We start from the raw sequence: 25,111 nt of genomic DNA, 5'->3' as shown, positions 1-25,111 counted from the left end.
ATCCAATAGTTCTTCCCGGATGTATGTAATAACACTTAAGATTTTCTGGGCTAAAAATGTAAGAAATAATACATAAAAAAACTAAATACTGCTTAGTTTCCTAAGGATTAGACGCGAGGCGACCCTCTGTCGGCGCCATCTTACAATATTTTTCCGGTGAAGGATTAAGTAGCAAGCGTAATACAAGGTGTGTGCTTTTACAATCAATTAATGCAATTATTCACTATAAGCAGGTATTGCTGAAAAATAGAGTTGAACAACTATGGTTTAATACACTAACAGTCAACGACCAAAAGTACATTTTAATTACCTGATGCACCCCAGACCTGCTGAAAGACCTTGTCTTGTGTAGCTTGGGTCTTCATCTTCTCTCGGCCTGATGACAAGGTCTATGTTTGAGCCCTTGTTGTCTATCCCACACTATTTGCACAATGACTTTACTTCTTCCACCGATTTTGTCAAGAGTATTGAAAAGTAAGTGTTTGTTGATTGATTCGTATAACTTTAAAAATGAAATTTTTGGGATACAGTCCCAAAAATGTACATCACTTCAAGTAAAAAGCAAAAACATGCAAACCACTAATTTGATCAAATTCATCAAAAGGGTTGGGAAAATGTCTGAAAATTGACTTATGATTAAAATGGGGCAACTAACGTTACTCCTCACTATCCCTAAACGAGGCCAGTAACAATAATTTTAACTGCTATGCATTGACCTTGCCTTAATTTATATTACGGGGAGTAACTTTGCATTGCTATGCTACATCTGTACCCATGACTAAGCTAGTGAGCATTGTTAGCTAATGTTAGCTAGATCAGCTAAAAAGTAATATTTCTTGTAACACTTAGTACAACTTGGAAACTAACAGTAGTAGAAAGGTTTTCACACGTTTCAAACATACTTATGGTTGGTTGTGTATACAATATAGTTACAGGGGTTTATCAACTTTACTGGTTTATATTCAGGAGCGATAGCACCACATGTACATACACTATATATACAAACGTATGTGGACAACCCTTCAAATTAGTGGATTCGGCTATTTCATCCACACCCGTTGCTGACAGGTGTATAAAATTGAGCACACAGCCATGCAATCTCCATAGACAAACATTGGCAGTAGAATGGCCTGTACTGAAGAGCTCAGTGACCTTCAATGTGGCACCATCATAGGATGCCACCTTTCCAACAAGTCAGTTCATCAAATTTCTGCCCTGCTATGAGCTGCTCCGGTCAACGGTAAGTGCTGTTATCATGAGGTGGAAACGTCTAGGAGCAACAACGGCTCAGCCACGAAGTGGTAGGCCACACAAGCTCACAGAACAGGAACACAGAGGGCCGGAGCGTGTCGAGCATAAAAACCACCTGTCCTCCGTTGCAACACTCTCACTACAGAGTTCAAAACTGCCTCTGGAAGTAACGGCAGCACAAGAACTGTTCGTATGGAGCTTCATGAAATGGGTTTCCATGGCCGAGCAGCCGCACACAAGCCTAAGAAGTACCATGCGCAATGCCAAGCGTCGGCTGGAGTGGTGTAAAGCTTGCAGCCATTGGACTCTGGAGCATTGGAAATGTGTTCTCTGGAGTGATGACTCACGCTTCATCTGGCAGTCCAACGGAGAAATCTGGGTTTGGCGGTTGCCAGGAGGATTCTACCTGCCCCAATGCATAGTGCCAACTGTAAAGTTTGTTGGAGAAGGAATAATGGTCTGGGATAGTTTTTCATGGTTCGGACGAGGCCCCTTAGTTCCAGTAAGAGGAAATGTTAACGCTACAGCATGAAATTACATTCTAGATGATTCTGTACTTCCAACTTTGTGGCAACAGTTCAGGAAAGGCCCTTTCCTGTTTCAGCATGACATTGGCCCCATGCACAAAGCAAATTCCATACAGAACTGGTTTGTCGAGATTGGTGTGGATGAACTTGACTGGCCTGCACAGAGCCCTGACCTCATCCCCATCGAACATCTTTGGGATGAATTGGAACACCGACTGTGAGCCAGACCGAATCACCCAGCAACAGTGCCTGACCTCACTAATGCTCTTTTGGCTGAATGGAAGCTAGTCCCTGCAGCAATGTTCCAACATCTAGTGGAAAGCCTCCCCAGAGGAGTGGAGGCTGTTAAAGCAGCAAACTCCCAAAAAACTCTTTGGAGTTCAAAAACTGGCTGCTACTGCGACCCGTAGAATGAGGATGTAGCCAAGCCAATAGAAAGAGAAGCATCCAGGAGCCAACTGAAAGAGGGTGCAGGTTTTGGGCGCGTTTCCCCTGGGCGGTTCTTGCCTGGTCAGGGAAGAACCGCCCAGGACACGGGTCGCAGTCTTACCAAACTCTCTGGCGCGGATTGTGGTGTGTTTGCCTGCCGTAGGTAACATGTGACAAAGATTACACTGCTGTGCAGTGTCACAACGTGTCTCTGGACCTGAGAGAGAGAAGAGCAAGGGAAATTAAGAAAAGAGAGACGGTGACACCGTGTGGAGGTGTAACTTCTGTGGCTCAGAGTGCGATCACTGAATCGCTCACGTGGCATCGCAGTCTTGCTGAGTCTACCTTTTGACTTTTATACATTTAATCTCAATGTGACCTGCCAGATTAAGAATCTTAAACCCCATCAGAGAAAAAAGCTGAAAATAATTGAACATAACTGAAAGGAATTTCCATTTACTATAATAGCCTTGCTCTGTAATATTCAGGGCCGTACAGTAGAGTATAATACATTTAACTACAGTTGAAGTCGGAAGTTTACATACACTTAGGTTGGAGTCATTAAAACTAGTTTTTCAACCACTCCACAAATTTCTTGTTAACACACTATAGTTTTGGCAAGTCGGTTAGGACATCTACTTTGCATGACACATGTCATTTTCCAACAATTGTTTACAGACAGATTATTTAACTTATAATTCACCGCATTGCAATTCCAGTGGGTCAGAAGTTTACATACACTATGTTGACTGTGTCTTTAAACAGCTTGGACAATTCCAGAAAATTATGTCATGGCTTTAGAGGCTTCTGATAGGCTGATTGACATGAGTCAATTGGAGGTGTACCTGTGGATGTATTTCAAGGCCTACCTTCAAACTCAGTGCCTCTTTGCTTGACATCATGGGAAAATCAAAAGAAATCAGCCAAGACCTCAGAAGAAATATTGTAGACCTCCACAAGTCTGGTTCATCCTTGGGAGCAATTTCCAAACGCCTGAAGGTACCACGTTCATCTGTACAAACAATAGTACGCTATTATAAACACCAGGGGACCACGCAGCCGTTATACAGCTCAGGAAGGAGACGCGTTCTGTCTCCTAGAGAATGAACGTACTTTGGTGCAAAAAGTGCCAATCAATCCCAGAACAACAGCATAGGACCTTGTGAAGATGCTGAAGGAAACAGGTACACAAATGTCTATACCCACAGTAAAACAAGTCCTATATCGACATAAACTGAAAAGGCTGCTCAGCAAGGAAGACTGCCATAAAAAAGACAGACTGCAGTTTGCAACTGCACATGGGGACAAAGATCATACTTTTTGTAGAAATGTCCTCTGGTCTGATGAAACAAAAATAGAACTGTTTGGCCATAATGACCATCGTTATGTTTGGAGGAAGAAGGGGGAGGCTTGCAAGGCAAACACCATCCCAAACGTGAAGCACGGGGGTGGCAGCATCATGTTGTGGGGGTGCTTTGCTGCAGGAGGGACTGGTGCACTTCGCAAAATAGATGGCTTCATGAGGGAGGAAAATTGTGTGGATATATTGAAGCAACATCTCAAGACATCAGTCAGGGAGTTAAAGCTTGGTCGCAAATGGGTCTTCCAAATGGACAATGGCCCCAAGCATACTTCCAAAGTTGTGGCAAAATGGCTTAAGGACAGCAATGTCAAGGTATTGGAGTAGCCATCACAAAGTCCTGACTTCAATCCCATAGAAAATGTATGGGCAGAACTGAAAAAGCGTGCGCGAGCAAGGAGGCCTACAAACCTGACTCAATTACACCAGCTCTGTCAGGAGGAATGGGCCAAAATTCACCCAGCTTATTGTGGAAAGCTTTTGGAAGGCTACCTGAAACATTTGACCAAAGTTAAACAATTTAAAGGCAATTCTACCAAATACTAATTGAGTGTATGTAAACTTCTGACCCACTGGGAATGTGATGAAAGAAATAAATGCTGAAATAAATCGTTCTCTCTACTATTATTCTGACATTTCACATTCTTAAAATAAAGTGGTTTTCCTAACTGACTTAATACAGGGAATTATTCCTCGGATTAAAAGTCAGGAATTGTGAAAAACTGAGTTTAAATGTATTTAGCTAAGGTGTATGTAAACTTCTGATTTCAACTGTACATTTACACCAATTTACACAGGGGGAAATTCATATCCAGGTTTGGATTCTTTACATTTATAGAACCATGGGAATATACTGTTTAGTCAACTCCACTGTGTTAGTGTTTGGATTGAGTGGTGCTTAGTCTGTGTGTGCTGTACAATTTAGGCTTGGATTCCATAGACAGCTTTTCTGTTGCAATACACTACACACACCCTTTCTGCCTGCTGTCTTTCATTAGTATTTAAGCCCTTTTGTGTTGTAGGTGTACTGTATAGATGGTATAGCTGTCATCTCAACAGCGACCCCAATCTTCCCTGCCACACACCAACACACAACCCAGCATAGTTCCGTGGCCTCTGAACTTTCCAGGCCAATGCTCTCTCGACCTTTTATTGTTGTCCGATTGAGAGGAGATAGAGATGCAGGAGTGATGGAAGAGAGATGGAGAGGAAATGGATAAGCAGCAAAGCTACATAGTTGCAATACACACACACACCCTTTCTGCCTTCTGTCTTGCTTTAGTATTTAAGCCCTTTTGTGTTGTAGGTGTACTGTATAGATGGTTTAAACATAACCATGTTTGATTAGTATTTAAGCTCTTTGTGGTGGGCTGTATAGCGGTGGAGCATTAACATGGTTTAATAGACCTTCCTGGGATGTCGGCATTCTTTCATCCTCACACTCAGTCAGTGACAGTCGGGGTCTATTGTGGTTAAATAGTGCCCCCCACCCCCCCCCACAGAGTCAACTAATGAATTGCAACAGCAACACCAGCCACAGCTGCTGTAATGAAAAGGACTAGAGAGATTTACAGCCAATAGCTCTTATCCCCTCTGAGGGAAATGTCACAATGCCACTCTTACTCTTCTCTTCAGCTACTTTTGTTAGAATTTTCAACAAAGAAGAGTTGGCCGTATTGCCTCTGTTCTGTATCTCATAGGTCACAAGTATTTAGTGTTTTAACAGATCTGTCTCCACCAACCGTACATAAAATAAGTGCTGTAGTCTTGACTCTTGTTCAATTCAAACTAGAGGTTGACCGATTTTATGATTTTTCAACGCCGATACCGATTTATTGGAGGACCAAAAAAAGCAGATACCGATTAATCGGCCGATCTTTCTTTTAATTTTTTATATTTGTAATAATGAAAATTACAACAATACTGAATGAACAATGAAAACTTTTTATTTTAACTTAATACATAAAGAAAATCAATTTAGTTTCAAATAAATAATGAAACGTGTTCAATTTGGTTTAAATAATGCAAAAACACAGTGTTGGAGAAGAAAGTAAAAGTGTGACATGTGCCATTGTATAAAAGCTAACGTTTAAGTTCCTTGCTCAGAACAAGAGATCATATGAAAGCTGGTGGTTCCTTTTAACATGAGTCTTAAATATTCCCAGTTAAGAAGTTTTAGGTTTTAGTTATTATAGGACTCTTTCTCTCTATACCATTTGTATTTCATATACCTTTTACATTTACATTTAAGTCATTTAGCAGACGCTCTTATCCAGAGCGACTTACAAATTGGTGAATTCACCTTCTGACATCCTTTTGACTATTGGATGTTCTTATAGGCACTTTAGTATTGCCAGCCTAATCTCGGGAGTTGATAGGCTTGAAGTCATAAACAGCGCTGTGCTTCAAGCATTGCAAGAGCTGCTGGCAAACGCAGTAAAGTGCTGTTTGAATGAATGCTTATGAGCCTGCTGCTATCTACCACCGCTCAGTCAGACTGCGCTATCAAATATCAAATCATATACTTAATTATAATAAACACACAGAAATACGAGCCTATGGTCATTAATACGGTCAAATCCAGAAACGATAATTTCGAAAACAAAACGTTTATTCTTTCAGTGAAATACGGAACCGTTCCCTATTTTTATCGAACGAGTGGCAACCCTAAGTCTAAATATTGCTGTTACATTGCACAAACTTCAATGTTATGTCATAATTATGTAAATTTCTGGCAAATGAATTGTGGTCTTTGTTAGGAAGGAAATTGTCTTCACACAGTTCGCAACGAGCCAGGCTGCTAGTTAACGTAGTAATATCATCAATCATGTGTAGTTAACTAGTGATTATGTGAAGATTTTATCATTTTTTTTACAAGATAGGTTTAATGCTAGCTAGCAACTTACCTTGGCTCCTTGCAGCCACAAGGTCCTTTTGATGCTGCACTCGCGTAACAGGTGGTCAGCCTGCCACGCAGTCTCCTCGTGGATTGCAATGTAATCGGCATCCAAAAAGGCCGATTACGATTGTTATGAAAACTTGAAATCGGCCCTAATTAATCAATCGTCCAACCTCTAATTCAAACAGTCTGTTTCTGTTGCTTAAACTAGTGACTGTTACATGTTATTTATTGAGGAGAAGAGTGCCCATCATTTTCTGGAGCAAGTGGCTTTGTCTTCGGATTTATTTTGCACAGAGAACTGTAGGAAGAGGACTTGAAGTTTGTGTGCGTGCGTCTGTCTGTCTCTTATTGCTGGGGGGGAGGACGCCCCCCATCCAAACAAGAAAGGATGGCCCCCATCCAATCTGCACCACCACATCCCATGACAATCCACCATCACACAAACCCTGGTCCAAAGCTGTCATCTCAACAGCGATCCCACCCTCCCCCGCCACACACCAACAACACACACACCCAGCATAGTTCTGTGGCCTCTGACCTTTCCAGGCCAATGCTCTCTTGACCTTTATTGTTGTCCGAGTGAAAGGAGATAGAGATGCAGGAGTGATGGAAGCTCGCTGGAGAGGAAACTGATAAGTTGCAATACACACACACACACACTTTCTTTACTATTTAAGCCGTTTTGTGTTGTAGGTCTACTGTATAGATGGTTTAAACATAACCATGTTTGATTAGTATTAACCATGTTTGATTAGTATTTAAGCTCTTTGTGGTGGGCTGTATAGCGGTGGAGCATTAACATGGTTTAATAGACCTTCCTGGGGTGTCGGCATTCTTTCATCCTCAGGACCAGAGAGATGTACAGCCAATAGCTCTTATCCCCTCTAAGGAGGGAAACTTCACAATGCCACTCTGTCACTCTTATCTACAGCTACTTTTGTTTGAATTTTCAACAAAGAGTTGGCCGTGTTGGTCCAAAGCTGTCATCTCAACAGCGACCCCACGCTCCCTGCCACACACCAACAACACACACACCCCAGCATAGTTCTGTGGCCTCTGACCTTTCCAGGCCAATGCTCTCTTGACCTTTTATTGTTGTCAGAGTGAAAGGAGATAGAGATGCAGGAGTGATTGAAGAGAGATGGAGAGGAAACTGATGAGCAGCAGAGATGTATAGTTACAAAACCTTCCCAGATACACTATCTGTCATGAGCAATACAATTATGTAGAGTTAGGGGGCTTTCATACCAAATTGGTTTAGAGCCTTTATAGACCAAACTCTGGCGTGTTTCCCCCTTAGTGTTCACACCAGTCCAAAATAACTGAACTATCTGCACTCGGAAGCGCAATAAACAACGCACTGTGGTTCGCTCAAAAATAGTGACCTCGGTCCAATTCCATTCGTACCAAATACAGATCGTTGCACGTGAGAATGCAGTCCGGACCAAACACAGGATAAGAACCAGAAGTGGGGAATTATTATTGGTTGTTTGACTGCGAGTATTTGATGAAATGCACACAGTACCATCATTTCATATCTAAGAAGCGTTCTGTGAGGAGCAAGCAGCCCATTTATGATCACATCCGATGCAGATTAGGGGAGACTGTGCTGGCGCTATACCCGTGATTATAGCGTAGTCATGTTGCCGTTAGAGCGCAGTTCCTCCTGCATGTTGTTGGAAGACCCAAGCGGAAGAGCTGTCAAAGAACACCAGAAACAAAATTGTAGACCTGCACCAGGCTGGGAAGACTGAATCTGCAATAGGAAAGCAGCTTGGTTTGAAGAAATCAACTGTGGGAGGAATTATTAGGAAATGGAAGACATACAAGACCACTGATAATCTCCCTCGAACTGGGGCTCCACGCAAGATCTCACCCCGTGGGGTCAAAATGATCACAAGAACGTTGAGCAAAAATCCCAGAACCACACGGGGGGACCTAGTGAATGACCTGCAGAGAGCTGGGACCAAAGTAACAAAGCCTACCATCAGTAACACACTACTCCGCCAGGGACTCAAATCCTGCAGTGCCAGACGTGTCCCCCTGCTTTTAAGCCAGTACATTCCCAGGCCCGTCTGAAGTTTGCTGGAGAGCATTTGGATGACCCAGAAGAAGATTGGGAGAATGTCATATGGTCAGATGAAACCAAAATATAACTTTTTGGTAAAAACTCGTCATGTTTGGAGGACAAAGAATGCTGAGTTGCATCCAAAGAACACCATACCTACTGTGAAGCATGGGGGTGGAAACATCATGCTTTGGGGCTGTTTTTCTGAAAAGGGACCAGGACGACCGATCCGTGTAAAGGAAAGAATGAATGGGGCCATGTATCGTGAGATTTTGAGTGAAAACCTGGAGTGGCCTAGCCAGTCTCCAGATCTCAAACCCATAGAAAATCTTTGGAGGGAGTGGAAAGTCCGTGTTGCCCAGCAACAGCCCCAAATCATCACTGCTCTAGAGGAGATCTGCATGGTGGAATGTGCCAAAATACCAGCAGCAGTGTGTGAAAACCTTGTGAAGACTTACAGAAAACGTTTGACCTCTGTCATTGCCAACAAAGGGTATATGACAAAGTATTGAGAAACTTTTGTTATTGACCAAATACTTATTTTCCACCATAATTTGCAAATAAATTCATAACAAATCCTACAATGTGATTTTCTGGATTGTTTTTTTCTCATTTTTGTCTGTCATAGTTGAAGTGTACCTATGATGTAAATTACAGGCCTCTCTCATCTTTTTAAGTGGGAGAACTTGCACATTTGGTGTCTGACTAAATACTTTTTTGCCCCACTGTAACTATATTATGATTATTTGTATCAATTTGGTGGCCATTGTTTAACAAACTGTGCCATGACATGTGCTGCAGCAGTAGGCCAAACAGCAGAAACATCGCTAGACCAACACATTCCTCACTTTCCAGTTGCACAATTTAAAGGGGAACTACACAAAAATTCCAAACTGTTTTTTTTTTTTTATCCCCAGACCTGAAAAATGGTCTTCTGGTGGGATTTAAGAATTGACATGAACTCAGAACATACATTTTTGTTGTGTCTCTATGAATAATTGTAATATTGAGAGTAAAAAAAAAAATGTAGAAAAAAATCCCAAACCAGGAAAAATAAAACTGAGAAAAACAAATTTTGGGGAAAATACCAAATATCATTTTGAGGGGCCAGTCATTCCAAATACGGGTTGCTAACCATTATTTTCACAGGTAAATTGACAGAAGAGAGGAATGTGCCTGTTTGAACGCTTTAATGAATGAGTAGCTCTCATGCTAGAAGATGTTGTAAACCCCTGGCTTGGAACTGTGTGTGAAAATGCACTTCATTTGGCTGTTATGTCCCTTTCACATCCCTAGTACGAAATTATTCAAGGGCAGATCAAATACAGATAAGATCATAGGTTATCTATTTGGTTTCTGAATAGAAAGTAACAGCAGAAGCCTCTCATGAATAGGCCCCAATGCCTAGGTTGCTTAGCTCTCTGACATTTGTTGTAGATTGTTGGCTAGACTAAGCATAGCAATTTATCATTCTTGCAAAGACCTGGCCATGCTTAGCTGTGGACAATTATCTGGTAAGACTGGGATACATACGCACGCACGCACACACACACACATCTGGTGGGCAGGGATTGTGTTCCTCCTCAAGTGGAATCTTACATCACAGTGGAACAGAGCTAAGGTTACCATGGTGATGTAGCCAGAACTGTCAACCATGGGTATACTGGGTCGGGTTAAAGTTAGCGTTGCATGTGTCTTTCTCCTCTTTCTCTGTTCCCCTTTTCTCTCCGTCTGTCTTTTTCTATTTCTGTCTCTCTCATGCTCTCTGTTTCTCTTTTTACCTTCCCTATATCTCCACACATTCTAGTCCACAGAGTATGTGCTTCTGATAAAGAAGTTGTCTGTTTAAGCAATAAGGCACTATGGGGGTGTGGTATATGGCCAATATACCACGGCTAAGGGCTGTTCTTATGCACAACGCAGAGTGCCTGGATACAGCACTTAGTCGTGTTATATTGGCCATATACCACAAATCCCCCGAGGTGCCTTATTGCTATTATAAACTGGTTACCAACATAATTAGAGCAGTAAAAATAAATATTTTGTCATACCTGTGGTATATGGTTGACAGCTGTAGTATATCAGACCAATCAGCATTCAGGGCTTGAACCACCCAGTTTATAATTGTTGTTATAGGACTGTGTTCATAGGACTATATCCCTCTGGGTGGACAATAAACAGATTGAACATGAAGTTATTCTTGGTGCTTCTGTAAAGTTCTGATTTTGTATTCTTGTAAATTTCACATCTGTTTCTCTGCAACTAACCTGTACCCCTGTACATTGACTTGTAAGTAAGCATTTCACGGTAACACCTGTTGTGTTCAGGGGATGTGACAAATAAAATTGGATTTGAACTGCAAGGAGTCACAACTGACTGAAAACACACTCACACACCCACACTGAAATGTGTACCCTTCAGAATCCAGGGTTTGAAGAGAGGGTAATGGATTGTTGTCAACACTAAGACATCAGCTCCATGGATCTCTCTGTAACTCTCGGTTTCTCTCTGTGTCTCATGGTGGACGCTCTCTCTGACAAATGTGATGAGCCCTTTGATGTTGTTGACGTTCATGGTTTCCGTGGTTTCCATGCCCCCGGGGTAGTAATGGTGTGCAAGTCAGTCAGCCGCACAGACACAAAGTCTCTGTCTCTCTCTCTCTCTCGTTCCGCTCGGCTCACATGCTAGTGTCTCCTCATGTTAAAACTGGGCTCATCAGAACAAATTGAGCCGGGAGAAACAGAGCTGTGGTAGTCTCTGTCACACAACACTGTAGCCTTTGGGACAGACCATACACACACACCACTGTAGTCTACTATGGGACAGACTGCCACTGTAGGACAGCCTGTTAGGGCACCAACTCATGTGTTTTATTATTACGTACATGTCACGAAAAGGTGTGTGTGTGTGATAGGCCTATGGCTTTGTAACAAGCGTGTGTGTGTGTGTGTGTGTGTGTGTGTCGAGATATGGCTCAATTAATCAATCTCATTAATTACCTGACTGATGAACGGTTAATGAATGTTGGCTGTCATTTTTAACTACTATCTTACCCTCTCCCCTTACCCCTCACCTGTCCACCTCTGTCTCTCAGCCTCTTTCTCCCCCTCCCCTCTCTATCGCTTTCCCCCCTCTTTCAGCCCTCCCACACAGATGCACCCCGCCGCCCAGCTCGACAGGAGCGATGGGATGTGTCAACTAGGTACTTTACTTGCCAACATTAAACACTAACTGGGGGAAGGAATGGGTGAGGGGCTTAGAAAAGGGAGGGGGGGGGGGCATGATGTCAACTAGGTACTTCACACATTGACCAATCCAAAACCTGAAGATGGATGAGAAGGCAAATGGGAGAAGAGGGGCGCAGTCAACACTGCTGGCAGACACAAGAGAGAAGGGGGAGGTAGAAGAATGGAGGATGGGAGAAGAGGGTTGGTGCAGAGGAGGTAGAATAAGGGTAAGGAAAGGCTAAGGACAGAAGGAAGCTCAGGGCTAGTTTCCCGGAACTAGTTTAAGCTACTCCTGGACTAAAAAGCGTTCTCTGGAGACTGAAGAGGAGGCTTAGTCTGCCATTTTTAAAGCAGAGGGATGGGGTGAGTGTGTTGATGGAAAGGTATTAGTCTGACAAGAAGGCCTTGTGTCTCATGGGGGTGAGACAGTGGGTGAGGGTGAGACAGTGGGTGGGGGCGAGACAGTGGGTGGGGGCGAGACAGTGGGTGGGGGCGAGACAGTGGGTGGGGGCGAGACAGTGGGTGGGGGCGAGACAGTGGGTGGGGGCGAGACAGTGAAAGATGACATGAGTGAGTGGAGTTGACATGACGCCAGAAATAACACCACCTCTTGACTAACAAACTTAACTCCCTGCTTCTATCCTGCTCTCCTTCTCTCTCCTCACGCTTCCTTCTCCTCCTTCCCATCTCTGACCTTTTATCCCTCTACCTTCTTTCTCTCCTCCTTTGTCTATCCCTCGCTCTCCTCCTCATTTTCCCTGTCTACTCTGCTTTACTTTTGACCCTATCTGCCCCTCCCCAAAGCCATGTCTTTACCCTCCTCAATGCCCTGTCTTTACCCTCCTCAATGCCCTGTCTTTACCCTCATCAATGCCCTGTCTTTACCCTCCTCAATGCCATGTCTTTACCCTCCTCAATGCCCTGTCTTTACCCTCCTCAATGCCCTGTCTTTACCCTTCTCAATGCCCTGTCTTTACCCTTCTCAATGCCCTGTCTTTACCCTCCTCAATACCCTGTCTTTACCCTCCTCAATGCCCTGTCTTTACCCTTCTCAATGCCCTGTCTTTATCCTTTATCCTTGCTCTCCTCCCTCGTCCCCTAGCCCCTTCTCTGTTTGTAATCGACAGCATGTACTGAACGAGTACATACATCTGGGTTTGTGTCCCGAATTGCACCATATTCACTTTTTAGTGCAGTACTTTTGACCAGGGCCTATAGAGCTCTGATCAAAAGTATTGCACTATAGAGGGAATAGGGTGACATTTTGAACTCATTCTGGGTCTTCCAGGTCCATCCCAGTATCAGGTTTTTCAACAGTCCTGGATCTCCTCTGACCCTTGATGATCCAGTCTAGGGTAAAGAGAAGGTGACTGTGCAGATACTGTTGCCTCAGGTCAAGTCTTGGGCTATGGAACCAGGACCAGACCACTGTCTCTCTGTAAACTCAGCTTTAGGTCCAACCCTGCTTCCCAGCCCCAGCCACAGCCTCAGTGACCCCCGTGGAGCTTTTGATTCAGTGGGCAAAGGGCCCAGGTTCTAAAATACTCTACATAGTACAGTGCCTTCTGTACTACTCTAGTCTAGATGGCCTCATGGCCACACTCAGGAAAGTCATAGTAAATAATCAATCTCTCTCTCTCCCCTCTTTCTCACCCTCTCTCACTCTCTCTTTCTCTCTCTCTCAGTAGATGACACAGTCCTGGACCATGTAAGGGATCTGAAGGCGCAATCTGCAGTGTTTCTACCGGAGAGAGCGACGGGGAGAGTGAGGGAAGAGGAGGAGCGAGGAATGGGCATGGGGAAGAATATCACCTCTAAGTCGATGGAGGGAGAAGGGGCGAAGTATGAGGAGGAGAACAAACACAGAGCAGACTTCTACCCCATTCCGGTACAGTATACTTGTGTGCGCGAGTGCGTGTGTATGTTTTTCTGTCTGTATGCATGCATCTGTGTGCGTGTCTGCTTGCACAGGGGGATTTAGGCAGTTAAGGGTCATCAAGCTGACACACTGACAGAGGATTGATTTGTAATGACAGGGTTAGGCCACCATACACACAGACCTGTCATTAGGATCACTTAACACTCTTCAAGGTCACACACAAACACACATGTCGTGACAGTTTTTTTTGTTCTGGCCATTCCCTCTTGGCTGCAGCACAGTCCCCTCATGGGCGTGACACCACAACTCAACTAGAACGAGGGTTTCCCAAGCCACAAACAGATGGACGGGCGCATGTGATACTGTGATACTGAGAAACCCAAACACAAAGCCTGTCCTGTTTTTGATTCCATCAGAGATTTACAACCATAGTGCCTTAACGTATTCACATTTTCTTGTGTTACAGCCTGAATTAAAAATGGATAAAAATAAAATCTAATTCTCACCCATCTACCCCATAAAGAGAACGTGTTTTTATAAATGTAAATTTCTAATTGATTAAATATTCACACACTTGAGTCAATACATGTTGGAATCACCTTTGGCAGCAATTACAGTTGCTGGACTATTAAGCGCACCTGAATATAAACCGCACCCACTGAATTAATAAACATTATGTATTTTGTACATAAATAAGCCGCACATGTCTATAAGCCGCAGGTGCCTACCGGTACATTGAAACAAATGAACTTTACACAGCCTTTAAACGAAACACGGCTTGTAACAAAAATAAATAGGCTTTAACGAAACACGGCTTGTAACAAAAATTAAAACAGTAGCCTACCAAGAAAGTCATTGGTCACTATCTTCCTCCTCCTGTGCACTGAAACCACTGAAGTCATCTCCTTCGGTGTCGGAGTTGAATAGCCTCAGAATTGCTTCATCCGATGTTGGATCGTTTTCATTGTCGCTCTCGTCACTTTCATCCGGAGGCAAATACCCCGCTGAGCTCATACTGCCCCTTCAACACGCAGCAGTCCAGCCTTTCGAAACCCGTTGATGATAGTGGATTTTTTGACAATGCTCCACGCTGTCAGGACCCACTGGCAGACTTGACCATAAGTTGCTCTTCGCAAGCGGCCCGTTTTAGTGAAGGACTTCTCCCCACTTGCCATCCAAGCCTCCCACTGAACACCGAGCGCCACCTTAAATGCACGATTTACACTGATGTCGAGTGGCTGCAAATACTTTGGGCCATCTGCTTTTCTTCCCTCTGAAAGGTTTGTTGTCTTTTTGCACTGAGTCAGTTCCTCACGCTGCTGTTTACAAAGTCTTATAATCGACTCATTAAGGCCAAGCTCCCGTGCAGCAGCTCTATTTCCTTTTCCAACAGCCAGATCGATCGCCTTCAACTTGAAAGCTGCATCATATGCATTTCTCCGTGTCTTTGCCATGATGAGGGTGACAAAATGACTACCGTAATCAGAATGATGGGAAGTTTGAGCGCGCTCGATTTACGTCACATTATGTGACGGTGCTCAGTTTTTTGGCGGCATGAATCTTGTGAAAGCGTGAAAAATCCATAAATTAGCCGCGTCATTGTATAAACCGCGAGGATCAAAGTCTGGGAATAAAGTAGCGGCTTATAGTCCGGAAATTACGGTACACAAAATACCCTATGCCTTGTTGAAGCACCTTTGGCAGTGTTTACAGACTCAAGTCTTCTTGGGTATGAAATGATGCTACAAGCTTGGCACACCTGTATTTGGGGTGTTTCTCCCATTCTTTTCTGCAGATCCTCTCAAGCTCTGTCAGGTTGAATGAGAAATGTCGTGCGCAGCTATTTTCAGGACTCTCCAGAGATGTTTGATCGGGTTCAAGTCCGGACTCTGGTTGGGCAAGTCGAAGCCACTCCTGCGTTGTCTTGGCTGTGTGCTTAGGGTTGTTGTCCTGTTGGAAGGTGAACCTTTGCCCCAGTCTGAGGTCCTGAGCACACTGGAGTAGGTTTTCATCAACAATCTCTCTGTACTTTGCTCTGTTCATCTTTCAATCGATCCTGACTGGTCTCCCACTCCCTGCCGCTGAAAAAATCCCCACAGTATGATGCTGCCACCACCATGCTTTACCGTAGAGATAATGCCAGGTTTCCTCCAGACGTGACGCTTGGCATTCAGGCAAAAGAGTTCAATCTTGGTTTCATCAGACCGGAGAATCTTGTTTCTCATGGTCTGAGAGTCCTTTAGGTGCCTACAAGTGGCCTGTCATATGCCTTTTACTTGATGACTGGCTTTTGTCTGGCCACTCTACCGTAAGGTTCTGATTGGTGGAGTGCTGCAGATATGGTTGTCCTTCTGGAAGGTTCTCCACAGAGGAGCTCTGACAGTGCCCTTCTCCCACAATTGCTCAGTTTGGTCGGGCAGCCAGCTCTAGGAAGAGTCTTGGTGGTTCTAAACTTTTTCCATTTAAGAATGATGCAAGCCACTGTGTTCTTGGGGACCTTCAATACTGCAGCCATTCTTTCGTACCCTTCCCCAGATCTGTGCCTCGACACAATCCTATCTTGGAGCTCTACGGACAATTCCTTCGATCTCATGGCTTGGTTTTTGCTTGGACGTGCACTGTCAACTGTGGGACCAAATCGTGCCCAATAAATTGAATTTACTACAGGTGGACTCCAAGTTGTAGAAACATCTCAAGGATGATTAATGGAAACAAGATGCACCTGAGCTCAATTTTGAGTCTCACAGTAAGGGGTCTGAATACTTATGTAAATAAGGTATTTCTGTTTATTTATTTTTAATATAAATATGCAAAAAATGAAAAACATGTTTTCGCTTTGTCGATATGGGTATTGTGTGTAGATTGAGGATTTTGTTTTATCAATTTTAAAATAAGGCTGTAACGTAACAAATTGTGGAAAAGGTCAAGGGGTCTGAATACTTTCCCAATCCACTGTATTTGCACATTCTTTTTAAAATTCTTCAAGCTATGTCAAGTTTGTTGTTGATCAATACTAGACTGACATTTTCAAGTCTTGCCATAGATTTAAGTCAAAACTGTAACTAGACAACTCCGGAACATTCAATGTCATCTTGGTAAGCAACTCCATATTTGGCCTTGTATTTTAGGCTGTTGTACTGCTGAAAGGTGCATTTGTCTCAGTGTCTATTGGAAAGCAGACTGAATGAGATTTTCCTCTGGGATTTTGCCTGTGCTTAGGTCTACTCTGTTTCTTTTTATCCTAAAAGAACTCCCTAGTGCATGCCAATGACAAGCATACCTATAACATGATGCAGCCACCACCACGCTTGAAAATATGAAGAGTGGTACTCAGTGATGTTGTGTTGGATTTGGGGTTGAATCTGTGTTTGAAATTCACTGCTCGACTGAGGGACTTAGTCATTCAAAAACCATGTTAAACACTAACACTATGCACACAGAGTCAATGCAACTTATTATTGACTTATTAAGCAACATTTTTAACTTATTTTAACTTTAACCTTTAACTTATTTTGGCTTGCCATAACAAATGGGTTGAATGTTTATTAACTCAAGACATTTCAGCTTTTCATTTTTAATTAGTTTGTTAACATTTCTAAAAACACAATTCCACTTTGACATTATGATGGGGTATTGTGTGTCGGTCAGGCTGTAACACAACAAAATGTGGGGAAAAGTCAAAGGGTGTGAACACTGTCTGAATGCACTGTTTTATTATAAGTATCCAATTCACATGCTCCTCTCTGCTGTTACTGAATTGCTGAATGGGACAGAGGTGGATAAAGGGACACAGTGGCTATTCTCAATGACCTGTACAGCAATAGTCCCACCTCCCTCCCTCTGTCATTCTTTTTTCTTCTTAATCCTCCCCTCGCTCTCCCCTCCATAGCTCTCTCCCTGCATGCCTTCCCCAAGGTTACTAGTTTTGTGATGTTCTGGGACATTAGTTAATGTCCATTAATACAAATGACAGACAGACAGAAAAACCAAACAAAAACAGACCGTGTAATGTATAATCTTTCATTTAGGATCCATTGTCTAGAACCTAATATTCAGTTCATTCTAAGGTCTCTCGTCTGTTGTCTGCTCTGCCAGAAGTGATCTTTACAAGCTAGTGAAAAATGGGCAGTAGGATCAAATGTAATGTGTCCCCAGGCAAGGTTCTCTCTCACTCACTCACTCACACACACACACACACACACACACACACACACACAGAGTTTAATGCCGATGACATTTGAGTCAGAACGAAAGTCATTTGTTATTTTTCATGCCTGACAGACGAGATGCAAAGACGCATCCTCAAAGTGTGTGTGTGTTCGTGACCTTCATCTATAATTTGCTAACCAAGTCACAGACAGAGAACACAACTATCAAACAGGATACAACACACATCCTGGATCCCTAGAGCATATGTGTGTCCGACAGTGTGGAGAATAGACCAGTGCATGTACTAATGAAGGAACTAATTTACTTATGGCCCTCTTTTTCCCTGGTTCCTTTTTATTAAGCTGAGCTGCAAAGGCCCCCAAAGCAACACAGAGGCTGTCCTTGTGTGTTAGGTCCAATAGTTTTGTTAACCTTACCCAAGCATTATCAATGTCCTTGCTTTGCTTTCCTTGAAATGAAATGTACTCTCTCTTGCAGATACACACACACACACACACACACACACACACACTTGTGCGTACACAAGTGTGTTAGTTGTGTTACTTTGAACCCTTCCTGGTTAAATGAAGGTTAAATAAAAAAATAAAATGTAGTGTGTGTGTGTGAACTGTTTGCAAAACACTTAAGGGGGCGTTTTTGCTCTGCCAAAACAAACGGTATCACTGCAAATGCACAGTGTATGAGCATAACACTTAATTCAAAAGTTTGGAATGCAACAAACCCACCATAGCACTTTATATTATATGTGTTGTAAACATGCATTATACATTCGGCATGATACGATCTCTACCGCTCCTCCTTCATTGACATGTTGTAGATCTGCTGTTGAAGGGCCTGAAATGCATGTTGTTGGGAGTAAGACCGTGATAATGACATTGTCGGTTCTTGGTAATTACATTATTTGTGTATGTACTGTCCTGTAGATGGATAGAGTATTGCCATGTATCAATCTGTGCTGTACTGTAGGTGGTGGTTAACGGAGTGGGACAGGCCGCTGGAGAGCAGGACACTGAAGACACTGAGCTGATGGCCGTCTACACTGAAGAGAACCAGGGAGGAGAGAAAGTACAAGGCGCACGCACACTTCAAACTCCTAACTCTCCCTTCTCATCTCACTAATCGCCCTACATCCTCTGTTTATCCTTACCTTCCTCCCCCTCTCTCCCTGAGCTTGCTCTTTTGATCATCCCCTCCTCTCCCTGTCACTGTGACTCTGCACTTTTCCCCTCGCGTGAGAACAAGACATGAAAGAGACTGAGAGAGAGGTCACAGAGGCAGGAAGAAGTTCTCATCGCTGTCTGTTTTGAATCTCTTTCTTATTCTCTCTCTCCCTCTACGTTTCTAAATCCCTCCCTCCCTAGTCTTTCTTCATTACCAAACTCTCTTGCTGAGTCTTTTAGTGTCTCTTCTGTCATTCTGAATTCCCCGCTCCCCACTCCTCCCCCTCTGTCTCTGTCTGGACATGTGGCTGTGACCTCATCAGCCTGTGACTATAGGCCCTGGTCGAAAGTAGTGAACTAAATAGGGAATAGGCCATTTGGGCCTATAATTCATCCTACCACATGTGACTCATGTCAGTAACTAATGCTTTAATGACAGCCCCTAGAGTGGTTGGGTTCAGGTTTTACCTCCCTCGGGCACACACACTTACAAATTGATTGCTACCTGTAACACTAAACTACACTTAGACAAACACTTGGTCTTAACCCTTTACTCCAGAGACCATATAGCCGGTGGTGTTTTTGAGGTTGTACATCTATAGTTCTCACCATTTTGTTTGTGTGTAGAGTTCCATGTCGGAGACTTTGGACAGTGCAGACAGTATGGACGCCAGGAGAATGGACATGATCTACACCATTGAAGACACTCCTCCCTGGTACCTGTGTATATTCCTGGGCTTACAGGTGAGACGCATGCAAGCACACACACACACACACACACACACACACACACACACACACACACACACACACACACACACACATCCCCCTTGGTGCCTCTGGGTTACCTTTTTAAAGGGGTATTGTGAGACTCTGGCAATGAAGCCGTTTTTGAATGTCAGATGAACTTGTTGATACCATTTGTATGTCTCGGTGTACAGTATGAGGGAAGTTAGAGGTAGTTTCGCGAGCCAATGCGAGCTAGTATTAGGGCAATGACAGGAAGTCTACATAGCGTACCTGTAGACTTCCAGTCATTGCGCTAATTAGCATTGGCTCGCGAAGCTATCTCTAACTACCTCCAACTAGTCAGTTAAGAACACATTCTTATTTACAATGATGGCCTACCTCGGCCAAACCCTCCCCTAACCCGGCCTACGCTGTGCCAATTGTGCACCTCCTTATGGGACTCCTGATCACTGCCGGTTGTGATACAGCCTGGGATCGAATCCGGGTCTTTAGTGAAGCCTCTAGCACTGCTACTACACGCAGAGACATAAACATGGTATCCACAAGTTCATTTGACTCTGGGTCTGTAGAAAAACGTCTTACAGATGTCTGATCTTAACTTGATCAGTCTTTTGTTGCAGAGAATTTTCCTGAAGGTTCAGGAAATTAAAATTAGTCTTGTGATTGGCTAAAAATTAGCAGTTCTCTTTCTCTCCAAATAATGTTCTCGCTCACTCATGCTATAGGCTTAGGTTGTATTACTGCAACACTTAAATGTGGAAGAATGTATCTGAGATGCAGCCATACACATCAACAACTGTCATTTTACATGGCTTAATAACGCATTGTAGTTATTGGTCTCTACTAGGCTACGATATACAAGTGTCTAAACGAGGAAATGCTTTATTTCTATTGTACAGAATGCTTGTAAAATAGATCAATCGCCCTTAGTCTGTTAAAAATGGACCAAATTGTTTCGATGACAATACCAACCAGAGGGCGAACATATCTTGAAAGACTTTGGCTGCAAGCATGCCTAAAGCAGAGAAGAAGAGGCAAAGTGAGAAGGCTCACTCTCGGCAAAATAAGCCCAAATGCGTTTCTATGGGCTTAATATGCAGATCTAAGCTTGTTGCCTTTGGGACGACCCCCATTGGGCAAAGACATGAGCATCTCGTCATTATCTACAGATCTCTGACTAAGGTAATACTGACATCATCTATTTGGAAGCGGTAGAGGTGACCAATAATGCTTGCAATTGAGATCAGCTGTGTGGGTGAATTTAGCGCATATTGATGGTTTAACGAGACCTCAGTTGGCAATAATTATGTGACATCGATGGTTGCAATAAGCGCCTTGTTATTTTATTATATTCCTATAGGCTACCTGTTAGCTTATTCATAGTCACATAATGAAAGTTTTGAAAACAAATAATCTACTGTTTGTGTTTCCCTGGCTAAATTGATGATTGACAGATGTAGGCCTACAGTACTGTAGAACGATGAACTTTCCTCCAGTGTGGATGCTCGCCCATGTTTTATAGTTAGGCTATGTATAATTTGCAGAGGTGGGTAGAGTACTTAAGTAAAAGTACCGTTCATTTCAGCCTTAAGAAACTACTGAAGTAAGAGTAAAAATAGTATCCGGTCAGAAAACTACTTAAGTACTAGTTACAAATTTTGTTTGGTAATTTTTTACACCTGTTGGTAAACTGTGAAAGCAAAACAAAAGGATAACAACTGACAGCACCATCTTGCAGATGTCCCCCAGCACAGATACTCTCCAATGAAAACGGACATTAAACAAAGTCCGTAGGCTGTACAGTTTCAATTGTGGTTATTCAATGTTGACTTAATATCTTTCAATGTGCACAATTTCATAAAGCTATATGGTACTCGAGACATTGGAATTATTCTACAATTTCAATACCATTAATGAACATTTATTTCACAATATCATTTCAAGTGTATGTGATGGTAAATGCATACTAAAAATATTTACAGCAAGTGTGATGTTTAATTTTTCACTCAGAATGAACAGGTTAGTGTTACAACAGTCAAACAATCAATACCGAAATGTCACTATCAATCATGTTACTAGTATGCAAATCAGACACATTTCACCATAGATTTAAATTGACGTAAAAAAAATATATAGGTTTTAGCTAATCCTAACCCTTTTCCTAATCTTAATCTACTCTAACCCGCTACATTAATTCTCCTAACCTGCTTCGAAAAGTCAATTTTTGATTAGCTGTATCTCTTCTAGAGAACCGGATCGACGCTCCCTCCTTCGATTCTGAACCTCCTTTCCACTTTGAAGAGCATTTTCTTTTCTTAGCTGGCCCATTCTCCTCACCCTCGGTTGTGCCGCGACAAGCTGTAAATAAAAAGACACACACAAAAAAAGTGATTTCTAGTCTGGCACAAAAAGCTTACTGAGATGATACACTGACTGTATGACAGAGGTGCTTATAGGCCCTGTCACAAAAACGGGATGACATTTAGACAGAGAGAGAGAGCAATGCATGGGAGGATGCTTCAGTAGACTGAACCGTTGATCTAGCTAACGTTAGCTATTTACATGGTTGACACTACAGTTAGCTAGCTTAGGCAGCGTATCGAGTTTCAACCTAATGTGATAGCTAGTTAGCTATTGCCACACACATCTGATTACTCTATTCACTCTTTTTGCCAATATCAAAGTGACTAGTTGGGAAACAGAGATCGTATGAGGAGCTTAAAACAGGAGATTAATCTTTTTCTGTCAAATTATGGGTTAGCCAAAACTAGCTATTTAGCTACCTAGGCGTTTCATTTGCACTTGTCCTCAACTCAATTTCAGCAGCAGAATTATATCTTAGAAATACTTATCTTACTCCAGAAATATATAATATTGCAAACGCAGAAGGTAATTAAAGTGCAATTTACCTCGCATCTGGATAAGAACCCAAGAACAAAAATATGAAGAGCTGTGGTCGAGATTGAACTGGGTTTGACGGACGAATTTGAGTCAAATGGATTTAAGAGTTTTGATGACAAGCTATTTTGAATACATTTCCTTGGTCAAGGGGTTATGAAATGTTCATACAGATGTAAAAGGAAACCAATAGTTTGATTCAATGTACATTTAATTTAATTTGCTACATTTGGTTATTATTATATAATAATATAAATCTATGTAACAAAGTGATTTGGTCAAATGTAATGGAGTAAAAAGTAAAGTTACTTCCTTCAGAAATTGCTTGAGTAAGAGTACAACTACAGCCCACAGAGAGTCACTAGAAAAGTACTAGTTCCTCAAAATATATCAAGGGCAGTAAGTATTCGAATCCATGCTTACTCTGGCGTATGTGTGTCATTGTCAGCAGCTGTACACAGTGGACCACAAAGACACTGAGATAACCATGAATTTAGTTCGCCTATTGCTTGCCCCACCTGCCCTGAATGATGTGTCGCCACTGGTTTTTATGCAGTTGACTGTCTGATTATATGTGTAATATGCAAATAATGCCATGTTGACACTCTATGTAATATGCAAATAATGACAACTGCCTTGTGTCCTCAGAGATATTCTATTACCTAGGCTGCAACTGAATAACATGGCTTCCTCTCCTTGTCTCCTCTCCTTTATCTGCACTGATGTGAAATACTTGGAGAGGTGAAAGGTAATGCCTGATCGGGATCCTCCCTATTGCTTTAACTTGTCCTTTGTTACCAGTGCAGAAGAACAAGAGGAGACAAAAAGTGGAAGTCACTTCAGACAATGTTCAGATGCAGCCATGCCCAGATCAAAAAATGCCATCTCACTGCTTATTCAAGTGTCCTCCTATTTCCCCTTCTATAACCCATATGATGTAACATAGTCTCCCCACTTCTGATGTAACTAAGCCCCTCCCCTTCACACTGATGCTTATAAAACATACTCTTATGAAAGTTGATGCTCTGCTTCACTGTTGCACGCACACACACACACACTTTCACAATTTAACCCTCTCTTCTCTCACTCTAGCACTACCTGACATGTTTCAGTGGTACCATTGCGGTGCCATTCCTGCTAGCTGAAGCCATGTGTGTAGGGTTTGACCAGTGGGCTACCAGTCAGCTCATAGGAACTATCTTCTTCTGTGTGGGAATCACCACCCTGCTACAGACGACACTGGGCTGCAGGTACACACACACACACACACACACACACACACACACACACACACCTACACCACCCGATGTTACAGGAAGGCCATAAAGATCATCAAGGACATCAACCACCCGAGCCACTGCCTGTTCACCCCGCTATCATCCAGAAGGCGAGGTCAGTACAGGTGCATCAAAGCTGGGACCGAGAGACTGAAAAACAGCTTCTATCTCAAGGCCATCAGACTGTTAAACAGCCACCACTAACATTGAGTGGCTGCTGCCAACACACTGACACTGACTCAACTCCAGCCACTTTAATAATGGGAATTGATGGGAAATGATGAAAAATATATCACTAGCCACTTTAAACAATGCTACCTTATATAATGTTACCTACCCTACATTATTCATCTCATATGCATACGTATATACTGTACTCTATATCATCGACTGCATCCTTATGTAATACATGTATCACTAGCCACTTTAACTATGCCACTTTGTTTACATACTCATCTCATATGTATATACTGTACTCGATACCATCTACTGTATCTTGCCTATGCTGCTCTGTACCATCACTCATTCATATATCCTTATGTACATATTCTTTATCCCCTTACACTGTGTATAAGACAGTAGTTTAGGAATTGTTAGTTAGATTACTTGTTGGTTATTACTGCATTGTCGGAACTAGAAGCACAAGCATTTCGCTACACTCGCATTAACATCTGCTAACCATGTGTATGTGACAAATAAAATTTGATTTGACACACACAGTGATGGGTTTAGGGCATATGCAGGCACCAAGGGAAACTGTAGGCCAGTGTTGTGGCTACAGGCCTATGTCCATAATACTCTAGAATACTCTGCTATTGATCTTCTCTCCTGCACTTTCCCCTTTACTGCTTGTAAAATGTTTTACATCCCTCTCTTTCGCTAGTGTTCTCTCCATCTCCTCTCTCCTTATACCCTCTGCCTCTCACCCCCTACTCTCTCCTCTGTCCTCGCTCTCCCTCCTCTCTCTCTAAGTACCATGTTGGCATAATAGACAGTGAAGAGACTGTGAAAAGTCACTCCTCCATCCTTTCTCTTCCTCTGTTCCTCCTTCATTCCTCTTTATCCCTCTATCATTATTGTGTGTGTGTGTGTGTGTGTGTGTGTGTGTGTGTGTGTGTGTGTGTGTGTGTGTGTGTGTGTGTGTGTGTGTGTGTGTGTGTGTGTGTGTGTGTGTGTGTGTCAAATCAAATCTTATTGATCACATACACATTTA

At 42.8% G+C, this 25,111-nt stretch overlaps 1 protein-coding gene across 3 annotated transcripts in view; it reads left to right on the top strand.

Moving 5' to 3' along the window:
* Positions 1-25,111, top strand: part of LOC135543142 (solute carrier family 23 member 2-like) — a 73,296-nt gene that overhangs the window by 26,163 nt on the left and 22,022 nt on the right. The window contains exons 2-6 of one of the 3 annotated variants that reach the window (XM_064970223.1): positions 11,632-11,739; positions 13,450-13,652; positions 18,780-18,878; positions 19,601-19,717; positions 23,714-23,871. In XM_064970223.1, coding sequence (XP_064826295.1) covers positions 11,691-11,739; positions 13,450-13,652; positions 18,780-18,878; positions 19,601-19,717; positions 23,714-23,871 — 626 coding nt within the window. In that variant the 5' untranslated portion in view covers positions 11,632-11,690. The remainder of the gene's footprint in view (positions 1-11,631; positions 11,740-13,449; positions 13,653-18,779; positions 18,879-19,600; positions 19,718-23,713; positions 23,872-25,111) is intronic. The other 2 variants (XM_064970239.1, XM_064970231.1) reach the window with 2 other exon arrangements.

The sequence above is a fragment of the Oncorhynchus masou genome, chromosome 1, assembly GCF_036934945.1.
Source record: "Oncorhynchus masou masou isolate Uvic2021 chromosome 1, UVic_Omas_1.1, whole genome shotgun sequence".
In the NCBI taxonomy this organism is placed as follows: Eukaryota; Metazoa; Chordata; class Actinopteri; order Salmoniformes; family Salmonidae; genus Oncorhynchus; species Oncorhynchus masou.
The sequence above is the reverse complement of the archived record's forward strand: the minus strand, read 5'-3'. Positions and strand labels throughout refer to the sequence as shown.